The 14,630-nt window shown below is 58.7% G+C and overlaps 1 protein-coding gene and 1 long non-coding RNA gene across 3 annotated transcripts; one reads left to right on the forward strand and one right to left on the reverse strand.

Annotated features, from left to right (window-relative positions):
* Positions 1-269: 269 nt before the first annotated feature.
* On the reverse strand, positions 270-9,871 carry ZC3H12A (zinc finger CCCH-type containing 12A). 2 transcript variants are annotated; one of them, XM_070510321.1, is made up of 6 exons: positions 9,719-9,871; positions 8,412-8,886; positions 3,941-4,080; positions 2,760-2,994; positions 2,107-2,213; positions 270-1,920 (listed from the first exon to the last, which is right to left on the reverse strand). In XM_070510321.1, exons 2-6 carry the CDS (start codon positions 8,804-8,806, stop codon positions 1,046-1,048), a joined length of 1,752 nt encoding a protein of 583 aa, XP_070366422.1. In that variant the 5' UTR covers positions 8,807-8,886; positions 9,719-9,871; the 3' UTR covers positions 270-1,045. The 2 variants fall into 2 exon arrangements, with proteins under 2 accessions (XP_070366422.1, XP_070366423.1); XM_070510322.1 differs by lacking the exons at positions 8,412-8,886; positions 9,719-9,871 and adding an exon at positions 8,217-8,402 and having other exon boundaries at positions 2,760-4,080.
* A 54-nt stretch (positions 9,872-9,925) lies between these two features.
* LOC139045327 (uncharacterized) lies at positions 9,926-11,420 on the forward strand. The gene is made up of 2 exons (XR_011503475.1): positions 9,926-10,151; positions 11,104-11,420. It is a non-coding gene; the product is annotated as an uncharacterized lncRNA (long non-coding RNA).
* Positions 11,421-14,630: the final 3,210 nt, after the last annotated feature.

The raw sequence follows: 14,630 nt of genomic DNA on the forward strand, positions 1-14,630 counted from the left end.
AGAAAAGGGGAGCAGCCCAGTCCCTCCAACAGTGCCACCCCATCCCTACGCCGCAGCCTCAGGGCTCCAAGCCCTTTCATACTTCTGCGTCCCAACTGTCCCCCAGCCCCGTCCACATGTCCACAGCCTCCTCTCATGGCCTGGCCCAAGGCCTCATATGGATGCCTTGGCCCCACAGGGCCGGAGCGCTGCCGGTGGAACTGGGCGGGTCCCGGGTGCCCACCTGCTGACCTTTCATCCCCCAAAGGCCAGCTCAAGCCCAGCACAACAAAGACCATCACCTCTTAGAGGGGCTCATGTTGTACTTTATTGATGTGTTAAGGAGACAAGGACTTTCCACTTAAAATATTTAACATTACACCCGTACACACATAACATGCGTCCCCTCACCCTTGGGGAAGGGCGAGGCGACTCCAAGTACAGAGGAAGGGGGAGGAAGAAAGGGTGGGGGCACAGGGCCCTTGACCCCGGCAGGGGCAATGGGCTAGGCAAACAGAGTGAGACAGAAGGTGGGTTATTAAGAAGCATCTTGCTTACTGACATGAAGCCTCGGGCCCAAGAGAGCACGGCCGAGGCCTCATTGGCTTAGAGGAGGGGCCCTTGGAGGGCAGGCACACGGTGCCCAACTAGCCAGCCGAGGCCGGCATCCCAGGGACGGGGCGGAGGTGGGGGGCCTGCACAGGGCCCCCAGCCCAGGCCTCTGTTCCCCCTGCCTCCCTCCCCGCCCTCCGAGAGAAAGGAGGGTTTGGGCTTCAGCCATGGACTGACGGCCGGTACCGGCAGCGTCTCCTTAAACTACAGAGATACAATGTGTATCAACAGGGCGATCGCTCCTGGCCTGCGCAGGCAGCGGTGAGGCGCCACGCGGGCCAGGACCAATCCTACAGTATCTTTGGTTTGTGGGTTCCCTTCCCTACTTTAATTCTCCCTCTGTCAAGCCTCCAGGGTGGGCCCCGGGCCTGCAAATGGGCTGCTTGGTGGCCCAAAGCCCAGCCTGACGACCCTCAGAGGCTGGAATACTGCCCATGAGGGCCGCCAGGGCCGCTTACTCACTGAGGTGCTGGGACTTGTAGGAGAGGATCTCGGCCGCCAGCTGCTGGGGGTCCAGGAGCTGCGGGAAGCGCCCCATCACGGCCTCTACCAGGTGTGGGGGGAAGACGCCACACAGCTTGGTGTACACACTGGCTCGCTCCTTGCCCAGGCTGCCTGCCCCACCCCACGGGCTCCTGTCACTCCCTGGTCCCGGCAGCTGGGGCTCCCGCAGGACTCGGGTGGGTGGGGGCAGCTGGTACGGCTCAGACCAGTACTCTCGAGGTGGGAAGGCAGCTGGCGGGGGGGCGTAGTCAGCAGGGACACTGAAGTGGCCGGCACCCACAGCCCGGCCAAAGGCAGAGAAGGCCGGAGTGGCTGGGAGCTCAGCCCCGTAGGGGTTGTAGCCAGCGTAAGGGCCCCGAGGTGGGCCTGGCTCAGCAGGGCCTCCTCCTCGAACCCCCCACAGTTCTGACATCTGGCTCTCCAGGGAGCCAATGCCCGAGTCCAGGCAATCCTGGGAGGTGTATGGCAGTGAATCGAGGGTCTGCGCAAACCAGTCTGTGGGCCCGAAGCTGCCGCCACTGCCCCCACTGGGCGGGAGGCTCCTACCCGCCGGGGCAAAGGTCTGGGTCGGACCCTCTTGGGGAGGCCCCGGGGATGCCTGGGCTCCCAGCTTCTTCCCATCCAGGCTGCACTGCTCCTGCTCTGTTGGCAGAGAGCCGGAATGAGGCGAAGGTGAAGGACGCCTGCCACTTTTGTCCTTGCTCGGGGCCCTCTGGGGTGAGAGGAGGGCATTGGCACGGAGCTCGTCAGCCACAGGGCGCTGCGGGCGGCTCGGCCGCTCGGGGTGGAAGAATCGGCACTTGATCCCATAGGTGCACTTCCTCCCTGGAAGGGAAGTGAGAGGGACCTTAGGGAAGCTGTGACCAGGGGTGGGTGGCGGAAGGGGGAGGCTCAGGAAACTCTGGGTTGGGTGGGACCCAAGAGGAAGAACTTAGGGCCCAGGCCGACTTAGGCGAGAGAGGAAGGGGGAAGAGTGAGGAGGGCCGTGGAGGGTGGACCCGGCTGTCTTACCATAGGGACACGGCTGCTTTCGGTGCTCGGCCGTGAGCGGCTTCTTACGCAGGAAGTTGTCCAGGCTCGGCCCGTGACGGCCCAAGGGATCATCAGGGGGCATGAACCTGCAGAACAGGAGGGAGATATGAATGGAGACTTCTAAGTGCTGGGGGGCACCGAGCCTCACCAGGAAGAATAGGAGGCAGTTCCTAGAAAACTCGTGCCGGGCCAGCAGGACATCCCTGGGCTCTGGGTGGGATCGCCCCAAGGGAGGGGAGGAGGAGGTCCCAGTCCAGAGGGCCACAGACGTGGGCACCTCTCGTGCTGGGAACTCTCTGAGGCCAGAGGGAGGCCAGCAACCTGAAGATCCGAGGCTCAGTCTGCGTCCACTGGCCTCTGGTCAGAGACTCAGGGCTGGGAACTGGCGAGGCTCTCGGGGAACCACTGACCATATTCCATCACAAAGGCCACTGCTCCATCCCCTAAATGAAAAAACTCCTGCCCTGGCCTGGTCCCAGCCCAACCCTTCTCACGCAGTGCCATGTCTGTCTCTCTCCCAAAGCAGCCTGGATGCAAGGCCGTGGCCCCCAGCGGAGCCCCGCCCCTCCCGAGGGCACCCCTGCTCTCCCCCCAGACACCAAGCCCCCCGGGCGCCCCTCGCGGGAACATACTTGTCGTTGACGAAGGAATACATGAGCAGGCGCTCCTCGATGAAGCGCTTCCACTCCTGCCGCTCGCCCTGCAGGTCCCGGTACGTGTCGTTGGAGACCACGACCCCATCGGACTCGAAGGCCAGCTTCACGATGAAGCGGTCGTCGTAGCACACCACCCGCTTGCCGCCCACGCGCCGCGATGGTGTGAACACCAGGATCTTCTTCTTCTCTAGATCCCGCAGGATGTGCTGGTCTGGGAGGCGGCAAGGGCCCAGTCAGGGCCCAGCCTGGACCCAGAGCTAGGCCCATGCGGCTCCCCAGCCTCCCGGTGGTCAGTTCATGAGGGCAGGAAGTGGCTCTGCTGAGGCCAGCGCCACCCCTCAGCCCCTCACCTGGGCCAGTCACAGTTTGCTGCCTGGAAACCAGGAACACCTAGGGGGCTTGCAGGTCCCACTCAGCAAGGGCTCCCGAGCACAGAGCCGGGCCTTCTCCTTCCCTCTTCCAGACATCAGGCCTGCTCAGGGCAGAGGGGGTCTTGGCTTGGCTCACCCCGCCTGTTCTGTAGGGGTTTGTGAACAAGCCCCAGGGAGAAGTGTCTTGCTCTATCCATAACCAGGACACAGCTCCCAGAGCCACTTTTCCTGGAGCAGATGACCCCAGCCAGCCTGCCCCCAGATCTCAAGACATCTAGGGAGATAAACTCGGTTCTACCCGCAAAGGCTGGGGGCACTTGTAAGAACGAGGGCAACAGCTAGCATCTACTGAGTACTCACCACATGCCAGGCCCTCGTCTGAGCATTTACCATGGGTGGACTCACAACGACCCCGTGAGGTTATCACACCCCCAACCCCATGTCTCAGATGAGGAGCAGGTGGCTCAGAACAAGTGAGCCAGAAGGACCCCAGAGGCCACGGGCTCAGCCACTACGTTATGCTGCCCCTGTGCCACGGGGGTGTGGAAAGAGCACCTCACCATTCGGTGAGGGAGGAACCCGGTACTTGGAGGCAGAGGCTGCACAAGGTGACCTCCAGTGACCACTGTTCAGAGCAGAGATGCTGAGGGTAGCAAATGCTGGGAAAAGAAATGCTGCTCCCTGCTTGAGGCCTGGAAGTTGTCAGTCACATCCAAAGGGCCTCCCTTAGGGAGAACCAGGGCTCCTGGGGCAGTGGGATATGCCCCACCCCAAGATGCCACTCACCTGTGATGGGCACATCCGGTCGAGGCTGTTCCTTCCTCCAGGATGGCACAAATACTGTGATGTCTGTATGGCCCCGCTCCAGAAACCAGTTCACTGCCAGCAGGATGCCCCGGCAGGAGAAGACCTCCTTGTTCCCATGGCTGGGAGGGACAGGAGGGACACAGTCAGCCCCTGCCCTGGCCTGGGTGGCAGAGCCACTGGCTCAGCCTACTGCCTCTGGCTGGGGGCCCAAGGCCTGCATTCCCTGCTGGTTCCCACAGCACCCCGAATGGCTGACCCGGGACTTTCCCTGAGGTCCCATCTCCCGACAGTGAGGAAACGCCCAGGAATCTGGCACCACCCGCTCCCCACGTGGGGGAGGGTCAGGTCGCTTGCAACACACCTGGGGGTGGGGGAAAGGCGGCTGGAGACTTCTGGTTCCTGCCCCACCCCGGGGGGTGCCGGGACCACGGGGACAGACTACACATGCAGACTGAGTCACCAGCCTCTCTCGCCCCACTAGGCAGGACTGTGGGTGGGGGTGGGGGAGGCACAGCTCCGGCTAACCGAAGAGAAACCAGATTGCTCTAGACTGGAGCTGGAGTAGAGCTGAGTCCTGCATGAACCCCTTGGGGCTGGGACCTGAGGAGGGCGAAGGCGAAGGGTCAGGATGCCAGCCTCCAACACGGGGGCAGGCAGTGACAGAGCGGAGGCGGCCGCTCAGGGGCCTTTCCTAAGTGGAAAATGAAAGGACACTGCTTTTCCTCCCAAGAGGACCGGTTCCCCCAAACACCTGGACAGCCCATCCTCTCCTCACCCCTCTGGAGAGGGCATGCCTCCCCGGCCCCCACCCCAAGACAGAAAGATGGTCTGCAGGATGCCGGAGATCCTGTCAGCAGGAGAGCGGGGAGATGGGCCATCCCCTCTGTAGTCTGATGACCAGACCTCACCCACCCAAACGTGGCCAGATCCAGAAGCAAGCCCTGTGATGCTGCTAGCTCAGTTTCTCTATCTGAAAAATGGGCCCAGTCTGCAGCCTCCTTAAGAAGGGCCCATGTCAGTGGGACAACTTTCCTGTTGCTTGAGGCCAAAGACAGTCCAACCAAGTGAAGCTTCCAACTGCTCGTGGGAGGATGGGAGGGGGATGAGGCTCCCAGGTAACACTGGGGTCATGGGAAGGCTCTGGGTCCGGGCTGGGGAGGCTCCCTCCCCAACAGCCCCCGCCCCTCAGAACCCCTCAGTGAATAACTCAGACTCTCATATTTGGCAAATAAAACAGAATCAACGTTACGCAAAAGAGGCAAGTCCACGGTCGACCACATCCTGTGGGTGGCTTTAGGGGGTGAGAGCTGGAGCCCCAAGAGAAGGCAGAAAGGGAGGTGGGGCAGTGAGGGGGGCACGGGGGCTGCCTGGGGGTGAGGCTGGGGCTCCCGGGTCTGAAGGTCCCTGGAGATTGTAGGGGAGGCAAAGTCCAGCCTGAAGGCAGTGCTTGTCCCTGCCAGGTGGGGCCACCCTGCTCTCCGCCAGCTGCTTATAATAAAAGTTAACATTTACTATGAGCTGCGAGCCAGGCCCTGGACTAAGAGCATAAGTGAATCATCAGCAAGCCCCTGAGGAGGGTCATATCACTAAAGGCCCCTTTCCCCTTTATTCAGAGGGGAGACTGTGCTCCACAGTGGGCAGTTAGTAGCCAGGGTCAAACAGCAGCAATAGTGGAACAGAGATGCAATGCCAGACCTGTGCTCATAACCACCACAGGTGTGGATGTCAGACAGGTACAAAGACAGGTGCCAACCCTGACGGCAAGGACAGAGCTCCTACTGGAGACCAGGCGCACTGCACACCTCCTGGCTTCATCCTTACCAGGCTAGCCACAGTGAGGAAACCAAGGCTCCGAGACTCATCTAAGCTCCCCTGGCTAGTGGTAAGAGACAGAACTGGAACCCACGTCTGGGGGCACTGGATTGCCTTGCTGTCCCTAACAGCAAGACCTGAAGTTTATCTAGGCGAAAAAAAAGCTCCCCAACTTGAGCGTGAACAGTGTTAAGAGGGAGGAACAGGCTGGGAACAGGAAAAATGAGGCATCTGGCAAACTCCTGCTCCTCTTTCAGGACACCCATGTGAGGTGTCACCGCCTCTGAGAAGCCTTCCCTGACCTTCCAGGAAGGATCAGGGCCCTGGTCTGTCTTTACAAGGTGTACTGCTTCCCTCATCACCTCACTCCCTTCCCTGGGCCTCCTGCTCTGCCTGCTTGAGACCGTGGGGAGGTGTGAGCATCTCTACTTGGCTCCCTATCTTAGAGATGCAGACTGCACACGCATCCACCTACTTCCTTCTATACACACATGTGTGCATGCGTACGCCCCACCCTAGGCCAGCATCTGCAAGTCCTGGGACTTCACTGGACACCAAAGCTTCCAGGATGCCCTCTGGGCATCAAAAACCTTGGCTGGGGACAAGTCTGCTCTCAGCTGCCCTAGCCCCCAGAATATTCCCCAGGCAGGTGGTCAGAGCCTTACTCTTGGCAGAAGGAGAACACACACATATCCAGTCCCTCAAGTGGATCCCCGACACCCCCCTCCCAGGCCTGGAGTCTCTGCACAGCTAACTTTGGTCCCTCTCTCTGCAGCAGAGGAAGCCCTGCCAGCACAGGAAAACCAGACACCCTCCCGCCCCCACTGCAGTCCGGTCTGTCCCCTAGCCTGGCTAATCAGACAGTGGGAAGATGTGTGAGTCTAGGAGACTCCAGCTCAGCTGCTTCCACCCTAGGACAGAGGGCAGGGCAGGACCAGCTGTCCAGGTGAAAAGATCTGCCTGGGCTGGGCCCAGCTAGTGGAGAAAAATTCCCTTAGAAGGAAACAGAGGTGAATTTCCCCACAATTTGCATACGGTGGGGGCTGGCCCGCCTGCCCTCAGGGAGGGGGGAGGGGGCGGCAGGGCAGGAACCCAGTAGCAGCTGAGACAGGAAGTTCGAGGCTGGAATTCCCCTCCGGCTCCTGCCCCAGCTCAGAAAGCCCCGGCGGCTTGGCTTCTCCGGCCACCACCTGCCCCTCCTCCCTCCCAGGCCCCTCCTCCTTCTGCCAGGATACAAACACACACAGCACATGGTTCCCCCCGGGGCTCAGCACGCCAGCCCCCACCCCCACCCCAGGAAGGAGTCCCAGACCCGTCCTGACTCCTTGCCCAGCCGCGCAGGGCCGGAGGCTGAAAGGGGACCCCCTAACATTCAAAGCACATGATGCGATCAGCTGCCGCTGGCATGCGGGCCTCAGCTTTCCTCAACCTCCCACCCAGGCTCAGCCCGTTTCAGAGATGAGAAGACTGACCCGAAGGTGGCCAGAGGAAGGCCACCTGCACTCCTGCTGAGCTGGGCTGGGACTAGCCAGACAGCTGATTTGGCCCAGCAGGGCCAGGAGTGGGAGGGGCCAAGGGCATCCAGGCCTCAGGCAGCCCACCTGGGAGATCCCTCAGGGCAGCCAGGAAAGGAGCCCTCCCCACTCCCCACCCCAGGTCTGGGGTCTCCCCAGCCACACCCACAGGAACTTTTCCTTGTGAATGATCCACCCAGCCGTGACTCACCAGCCCGCCCGCCCCGTGGAGGGACTGGAGAAAGCAGGACCAGAGGGCGGGGCCTGGATTGAAGACCTTTGGGGTCTGTGGCAGCCCCGGCCCCACCCGACCTGCTTCCCGTGAGAACCTGCACAGTGGGGGTGAGCTACTGGAGCTGAGTGCTGACTCTGGCCCCGGGCAAGCCACCAGAGCCCAGTCCAGCCCACGGGGCTCCAGCTGAATCAGACGGGACCCAAGTCACATCTCACACCCCCCAGGTCACACACCCCCCAGGTCACTCCTGGTCACAGCTACAAAGGCCTTGGTTGCTGGGCCTGCTTCCACGGCAGCCCAGATCTGGGACAACAAGGCCTCAGAAGCTCCAGAGCCTGAATAATAATAACAACAACAACAACTTCTCCGACTGTTTACTGAGCACTCGCTTCTCTCGAGGTTTTGTGCATTCACTCCTCATAACCACCACCTCGGGGGGCCGAAGAGGCCCAGGAAGGAGGCTCCTCCACAAGTGAGCTGGAACCCACAGTCGGATCCCTAACGCTATACTGCCTCATGTCACAGGAGAGGAACTGAGACTGAGAGCGCTGGCCTTCGGGGAGAGGCAAAGAGCACAAGCCAAGCCCCGGAGACAGGACCTGAGTTCCAATCCTTGCTCCACTCCCTGCCAGAAGTGTGACTTTGAGCATGTCCTCGAGCCCCCGTTCTCACCCCTAGAACATCCCCAACTCACTTCCAAGAAGCCACGAGGATTAAGGGAGCCTCCTCACACACAGTAGGGCCTCAGTAAAGGGTCTTCCCTTCCTCTAGCCCAGTCTGCGAGGAGAGGTCCAACTTCTCCCGGAGGCCGCTTGACCAGACGCTCAGACACACAGGGCCACCGTTCCCAGCCGCTGGCCACGGTCTTGGCCACACAAGTGACACGTACCTCATGGCCACATTGCTCCCGTCGATGACCACGGGCCTCAGGTCACTGCCATCCTTGTCCTCCTCTGGGGGAGAGGGCTCCAAGGTGGGAGCCTTGGGGGTGCCCCCGCCCCGGGGAACCAGAGGGAGCTGCGGGCAGGGGTCCGATGGGGCCTGGCGCTCCCTCTCGGCTGCTGACCCATGTTTCACCAGCTCGCCCAGCACCGTGTTGGTGTCGGCCTGGACGCCCAGCTTCTGCAGGACACTGTGGATCTCAGAGGACGAGTAGCCCAGTTTCCGGAAGAAGTCCACTTTCATCTGCAGCTCGGCAGCTGATGCGTCCTCAGCAGGGGGCTCCTGGGCTGGCCTGGGGGCACCCTGGCAGCAGTGGCTGTCTTCAAGTTCCCAGCGACTCATGGCTGGGCTGGCTTCCAGGGTGGGCCTCTCTCAACCGGACACTCACAGCTCAGGCTCACGGAATGCACCTGTCACAGCTCCTGTGGGACAACCACAAGGGTTAGGCATAGAGAATGGCTCTCTCCCACCCCTCTGCCACCTCCTCCCCACGCAACAGGATGGGCCAATAGGGCCTAGCGGCACTATGCAAAACCACCTTCACGTGTTATCTCTGTCAGTCCTCTCAGAAGCTCTCCCAGCTAGAGATGATCACATCCCATCATACAAAGGATGCAACTGAGCCACAGACATTAAGAACTTGCTCAATGTCATCCAGCTGTTAGCTGGTGGCGCAAGGATTTGAACTTAGGCAATCCGACACCATTTCCCACCCCATCCCCAGCCCCACAGCCAACCCAGGGAACTCAGAAGTCCTGGGAGGCCTCCGAGAACCTGGCCGAGCCCCTACAGCTCCGGGGCGGGGCTCTCAGGTGGAAACCCGGGGTTGGAAGTGCGCTGGCGGGTGGGGGGGCCGGCGGCTTCCCCGCAGAGGCCATCGCAGCCGCGAGCTCGGAGTCCAGGCCCAGGAGGCGCAAGGCCCGTAGCTAGACTCCTGGACCGGGGGAGGGGAAGTTTCCGGGGCGACCCATGAGCGAGAAAAGTTGCTGGGAAACTCTGGTTGGCCCTCGCGCTCGGTGACGCGGAGGTTGTCCCGGCCCCGAGCCCCACGCTCCCCCTCTGGATCTTGGTGCCCCTTCCCCCAGGCTCCCCCAACTTGAGTTAAGTTGAGGAGGGGGGTCCCGAGGACCGGCGAGGCCGAAGGAGACCGGCCTCACGTCCTTCCCCCTCCGGCCGGTCCCAGCCGGAGCCCTCCCCACCCCCTCCTCCGCCCGACCCCGAGGCCCGCGCCCCTCGGCCGCCGCGCGCGCTCACCCCGCCGTGCGTCCGCCGCAGCCGGCGGCGTCTCCATGGGGCCGAGTCCTGGGGGCAAGGCCGGCGGCGTCTTTATACGGGCCGGGTGGGCGGGCAGGTGGTGGTAACGACCATGACGCGGAAGCTGGGCCAGGGCGGGGATAACCGGCCCGGGAGGCAGGGGGCGGAGCGGCCACCGCCCCTTCCTGCTCCGCCCCCGCGCTCCGGCCCCGCCCCCGCAGCCCGAGCGAGCCCGGCCGGGCCCCGCTTCCTCGCTGGGGGCGCGGGGATGCAGCCGTCTCCGCTCGCCCCGACGCCCCGGCGGCTGGGGGACCCGGAGGGCGGGCGTGCACGGCCCGCATGGGGAAGGTAGACACGCCGAAGCGGTTATGCGCACCGAGTCAGGCACTGACTGCCCAGGTGCGTGCTGCGACCCAGGGACAGGTAGAGCCAGGTACGTTCAGACCTAAGAACGCTGGACAGGTACGCCTCCACTGACGGAGGTCCAGTCAGGGGCGCATTGAGTGAATCAGGGCCTCAAAGCCCGGTCCACGCACCGCTGGAGGTAGGTCCATGGTTATAAAGACAGGGACACCCAGACAGGCACTTTTCAGATTGAGACAGGAACACTCAACAGGTACAGCGTGACAGGAGCAGGCGCACAGAGGTGGGGCCGCCCCCAGGGCCAGACACACTTTTTCTGAAATAAGGCCCTTAGCGGAATAGAAAGACAGGTCCAGCAAGCAGACACACAACGACTGAAGCAGAAAACCAGGCAAAGGAGGTACGTTGACACGAATCCCCACAGAATGCTCTCTTACCCAGCTCAGGATGCACCCACCCACTCCTTGAGGATGCTTCTACGTTCCCGGGTCAACCAGGCAGGATCCCTCACTCGAGCACACACCTTATAGTGTCTACCCGTGGACGTGGGTGAGGACGACAGAGGTTATGATGCCATTTTTCCCCTTGAGATGCTCAGAAAAAGCTTGATTGTCACAGCTGGCAAGACTTGGAACCAGGACCAGGAGCTCCATTCCAGGGCACCAAGTGCCACCATTGCCACTTTTGAAACCACCAGTGGCCTAGGGCAGAGGGGACACTCTTCTGGTGCAAAGATGAGGCCTAGCCCCTGCTCTCAAGTGTATTTGTGTGTGTGTGGGAACAGAGACCCAGAACCACGTGCTAGAGGACAAAGCTTCAGCAGTGCCACCAGCTCACTTTAAGATGGATAAACTGAGGCCCAGGGAGCCAAAGCACTGAAAACTGAGTGTTTGCTGTGTTGCAATACCTTACTGACATTTCCTCTGCCTCATAGGAATTAGGGTTCTAGCCTCAAATTGTTTATTGTGAAAGATGCCATATGCACTATCTCTATACATTTATGTATTTATATCTATATACAGCTGAAGGGATGCCAGTAATGATAATAAAACCTCCACGTTTCCGCCACCCAACTTAGAAAACAGACCCGTGCCAGTCCTTTTGAGGCCCACCGCAGCCTGCACCGCGACCTCCTCTGGAAGAACCACTTTCCTGGATTTTGTTCTAATGATGCTAATCAGCTCCTCGATTTTCTGTTAGTTTTACACCTTTGTATGAATCCCTAATATATCGTTTAGTTTTGATTTTTTTTAACTTTGTGCAGATGGAATCACTCTCTAATTATGTGACTTCCTTTCTTCACACAGCATTATGTTTTTTTAAAAATCCATTTCTATTGCCTGTGTACCTATAACTTATTTCACTATTGAATAGCATTCCATTTTAGGAGTCTACTACTAGCTATTTATCCGTTCCCCTGCTATTGCATGTTATTTCTAGGATTTTTTTATTTTTTGCTATTACAAAGCCGGGGCATTAAATATTCTTGTAAATATCTTAATGTTAATTGTAGAGTTGAGAAACCGACGCTGAGATTCAGGAAGGTGAGGTCTCTTGCCCAGGGTCCCGGCGCTGGTAGAGCTGGAATTCACACCCTCCTCAGGGTGTCCCTCTCCACGTCTACATCTGCTTCTTCCGGGAGGCCACCGAAGTCCCCAGGGAGGAGGGAGCATGTATTTCTAGTCGGTCTCAAAGCTGTTCCTGTGAGCTTGCCCGACCCCACCTAGCCAAGTCCCTGCTTTGTTGCTTGGTCACCATTAAAGACCCCAAAGGGTTCCCTCTTCTGTAGCCCCCAGGCACAGCAACCCCAGGGGCTGGCCACCGAGGAGAGGGGAAAACAAGCCCCCTCCCTGTGCCAGCTCAGATCCAGTGCTGGGGTCGTCCTGCTCACGACCGCTCCCACTGAGCGCTGCGTATGCTGCACCCCTCATCTTTGCAATAGTCCCTTTTATAGTTGAGAAAAGTTCGGTGACGTTAGACATTTATTCACTGTAGTAACTGCCTCTAAGACGGTAACAATATTAAGTAATGAGTGCAGGTTGGTATCGTAAGGATGAGAAGTCAACCACAGCGATAATGCCTCACTTAAGGAGTGCTCACTCGGTGCAGGCACTGCGCCAGTGCTGGTGACACTTCCGTGCCTTTGTATCTGCTTCCCCGGCCCGGGAGTGCCACCCCTCCCTCCCACCCCAACGCTGCCTGGCCAATTCCCTTCCTCTTTGTGATGATGTCAACTCCTCGGTGCAGCCCGCCGAGGCTCCCGAGATGCTGAGTTACTTCCTCAGTGCTGCTGTGTCCCTACGTGCCTCACCTCGATCGCCTGCCTGGGACCTCCTCTGGGGCTGGCACTGGGAGGGACTCCGCCTGTGCTCCCAGGCCCCGGGCTGCCTAGCACCGTGCCAGCGGGAGCCGGCAGGACTGGGCGATGAGTCACGCAGCTCTGCTTTCCCAGAGTGAGCCGCAGTCTCCCTCTCTTCCGGCTCTGGGAAGCATCTCTTTCCTGGGAAGCTGACTCTCTTCTATAGAACCCAGGGCTGCTCCGGGGAACCCCTGCTCCACTTAAAGCTGGATTTTGCAAACCTTGTCGCCCATTTCCAGGAACCCTCTGGATCTCACGGTGCGCAGGCACCCCCCTCTGCCCCTTGCACGCCCGTCTGGGTGGCTGGGCTTGCCAGCTTCCTTCCTGGAGCCTGCCTGCTCTCCTGTCACCTGCTTTCCTACCTGGGCAGCCTGGGGGTGGTCTGCAGAGCTCCAGGGCTGGTCACCCCCTGGGGGAAGGGTGGGGGGGGTAGGGGGTGGTGGGAAGGCTGGAGAGGGAACGGTCCCAGGAAGTACCTTGGCCTTTCGCTGCTCCATTGGGCAGCTCAGACTGGGGAACACACAGGAGCTAGGTCACCTTCGTAGAAAGGGGACGCAGGCCACCCCCAAGCTTTGGCAGAGTGGCAGCAGAGGTTAAATTGAACAAGGTCCCCTGGAAGTGAAGAAAAAGTCAGGTGGCTCCCATGTTTTGAGGCTCCTGGTATATTCAAAAAAGACTTGTTCCCATAGAGCTACAAAAATTGAGGTATGTTTTAAACTGTAATGGAGCAAAGGAACTCTTTTCATCACATATACAAATGCAGTGCGATATATTTGGACTATTGACAAAGTAATTCAAAGATTTGTTTTAAAAATATATGATTTCCTTGGAGAAATGGCTGGTTCTAGGGCTAGGGAAGGGAAAAGGTGAGCCTGGAGCATGTGGTGCCTGCGGTAGGAAGTGCTCCAAACACAAGGATGGGTGTGTCAGAGGGACCCAGGAGCCCAATGGCTCCAATGGCCAAAGCTGCAACAATTAGGCAATAAGATAAATAACAGAGTATTCGATTGTATCCCAAAGTACAAACCATGCATTTGTTGAGTCTGTACTCATGGTATAGAAATAAATTGTTGAGTAAATAATGAGCTGGGGAAGAAGAAACAAATCTTCCCTACCAAAGGATTCCAAATAATATATGGAAATTCTCCCCGCTCCAGTTTAATTATCCCCTCCCCTCCCCCTGAAAGTGTGCTGATCTTAGTGACTTGCTTCTAAATAATAGAGTAGGAAATGGGAAAAATAGTATCTTTACGGTGGAGGAACCTGGCAGACACGACCTTGACCAAGTCACCAAGGTCAACATCACCAGTGTAGTCAAGTGGATGTCATGTACCCCGGATATTATGGGATAAGGGGTCACTTCAATTTCTGTGACATCTTCCCCGAAACCCATAACCCCACAGCAGAACATCAGACAAACCCCAACTGAAGGACATTCACAAAATATCTGACCAGGACTCCTCGAAACTGAGAGTCACAAAAAGCACTGAAAGAAAGAGTCACAGACCAGAGGACACTAGGAGTCACGCCGCCTGGATGCCATGTGGTACCCAGGGTTGGCTCCTGGAACAGAGAGAGCATCAATGGAAAAGCTGGTTCAACCCAAATAAGGTCTGGACTGCAGTTAACAGAGATGGGCCAAGGTTGTTTTTTTTAGTTTTGACAAGTGTCCCACAGTCGCGTCAGATGATAACATTAGGGGAAAGTGAAACTGGGGGGAGGGGCAAAAGGGATACACGGGAACTCTCTGTGCTATCTTTGCAACTCTCTGTAAATCTAAAATTAATTCCCAAATTATAAAGTTTATTTAAAAATAAATGGGTGGGGCCGGCCTGGTGGTGCAGCGCTTAAGTGTGCACTTCCGCTTCCATGGCCCGGGGTTCGCTGGTTCGGATCCTGGGTGTGGACATGGCACTGCTTGGCAAGCCATGCTGTGGCAGGCGTCCCACATATAAAGTAGAGGAAGGTGGGCGTGGATGTTAGCTCAGGGCCAGTCTTCCTCAGCAAAAAGAGGAGGATTGGCAGCAGATGTTAGCTCAGGGCTGATCTTCACCAAAAAAAAAAAGTATAATTTCATGGGCCTTCCAGGCACCATGTTCTGGTAATAGGGCCAGGGATCTGCTAGGTTCTGTTGGTATAGATGGATCCTGTGACCGAGCTTGATCCCACTGGGAGATGGTGTCCAAAGTC

The sequence above is a fragment of the Equus asinus genome, chromosome 5 (genome assembly GCF_041296235.1).
Source record: "Equus asinus isolate D_3611 breed Donkey chromosome 5, EquAss-T2T_v2, whole genome shotgun sequence".
Lineage (NCBI taxonomy): Eukaryota > Metazoa > Chordata > Mammalia > Perissodactyla > Equidae > Equus > Equus asinus.

What these genes read in the sequence shown, in the direction of transcription:
- ZC3H12A (XM_070510321.1), bottom strand. Translation starts at nt 8,806, where the DNA reads ATGAGTCGCTGGGAACTTGAAGACAGCCACTGCTGCCAGGGTGCCCCC. An exon ending in ACCGGATGTGCCCATCACAG is followed by an intron (nt 2,995 to 3,940) that starts GTGAGTGGCATC and finishes GCCGCCTCCCAG; the next exon opens with ACCAGCACATCCTGCGGGAT. An exon ending in AAAGCAGCCGTGTCCCTATG is followed by an intron (nt 1,921 to 2,106) that starts GTAAGACAGCCG and finishes CTTCCCTTCCAG; the next exon opens with GGAGGAAGTGCACCTATGGG.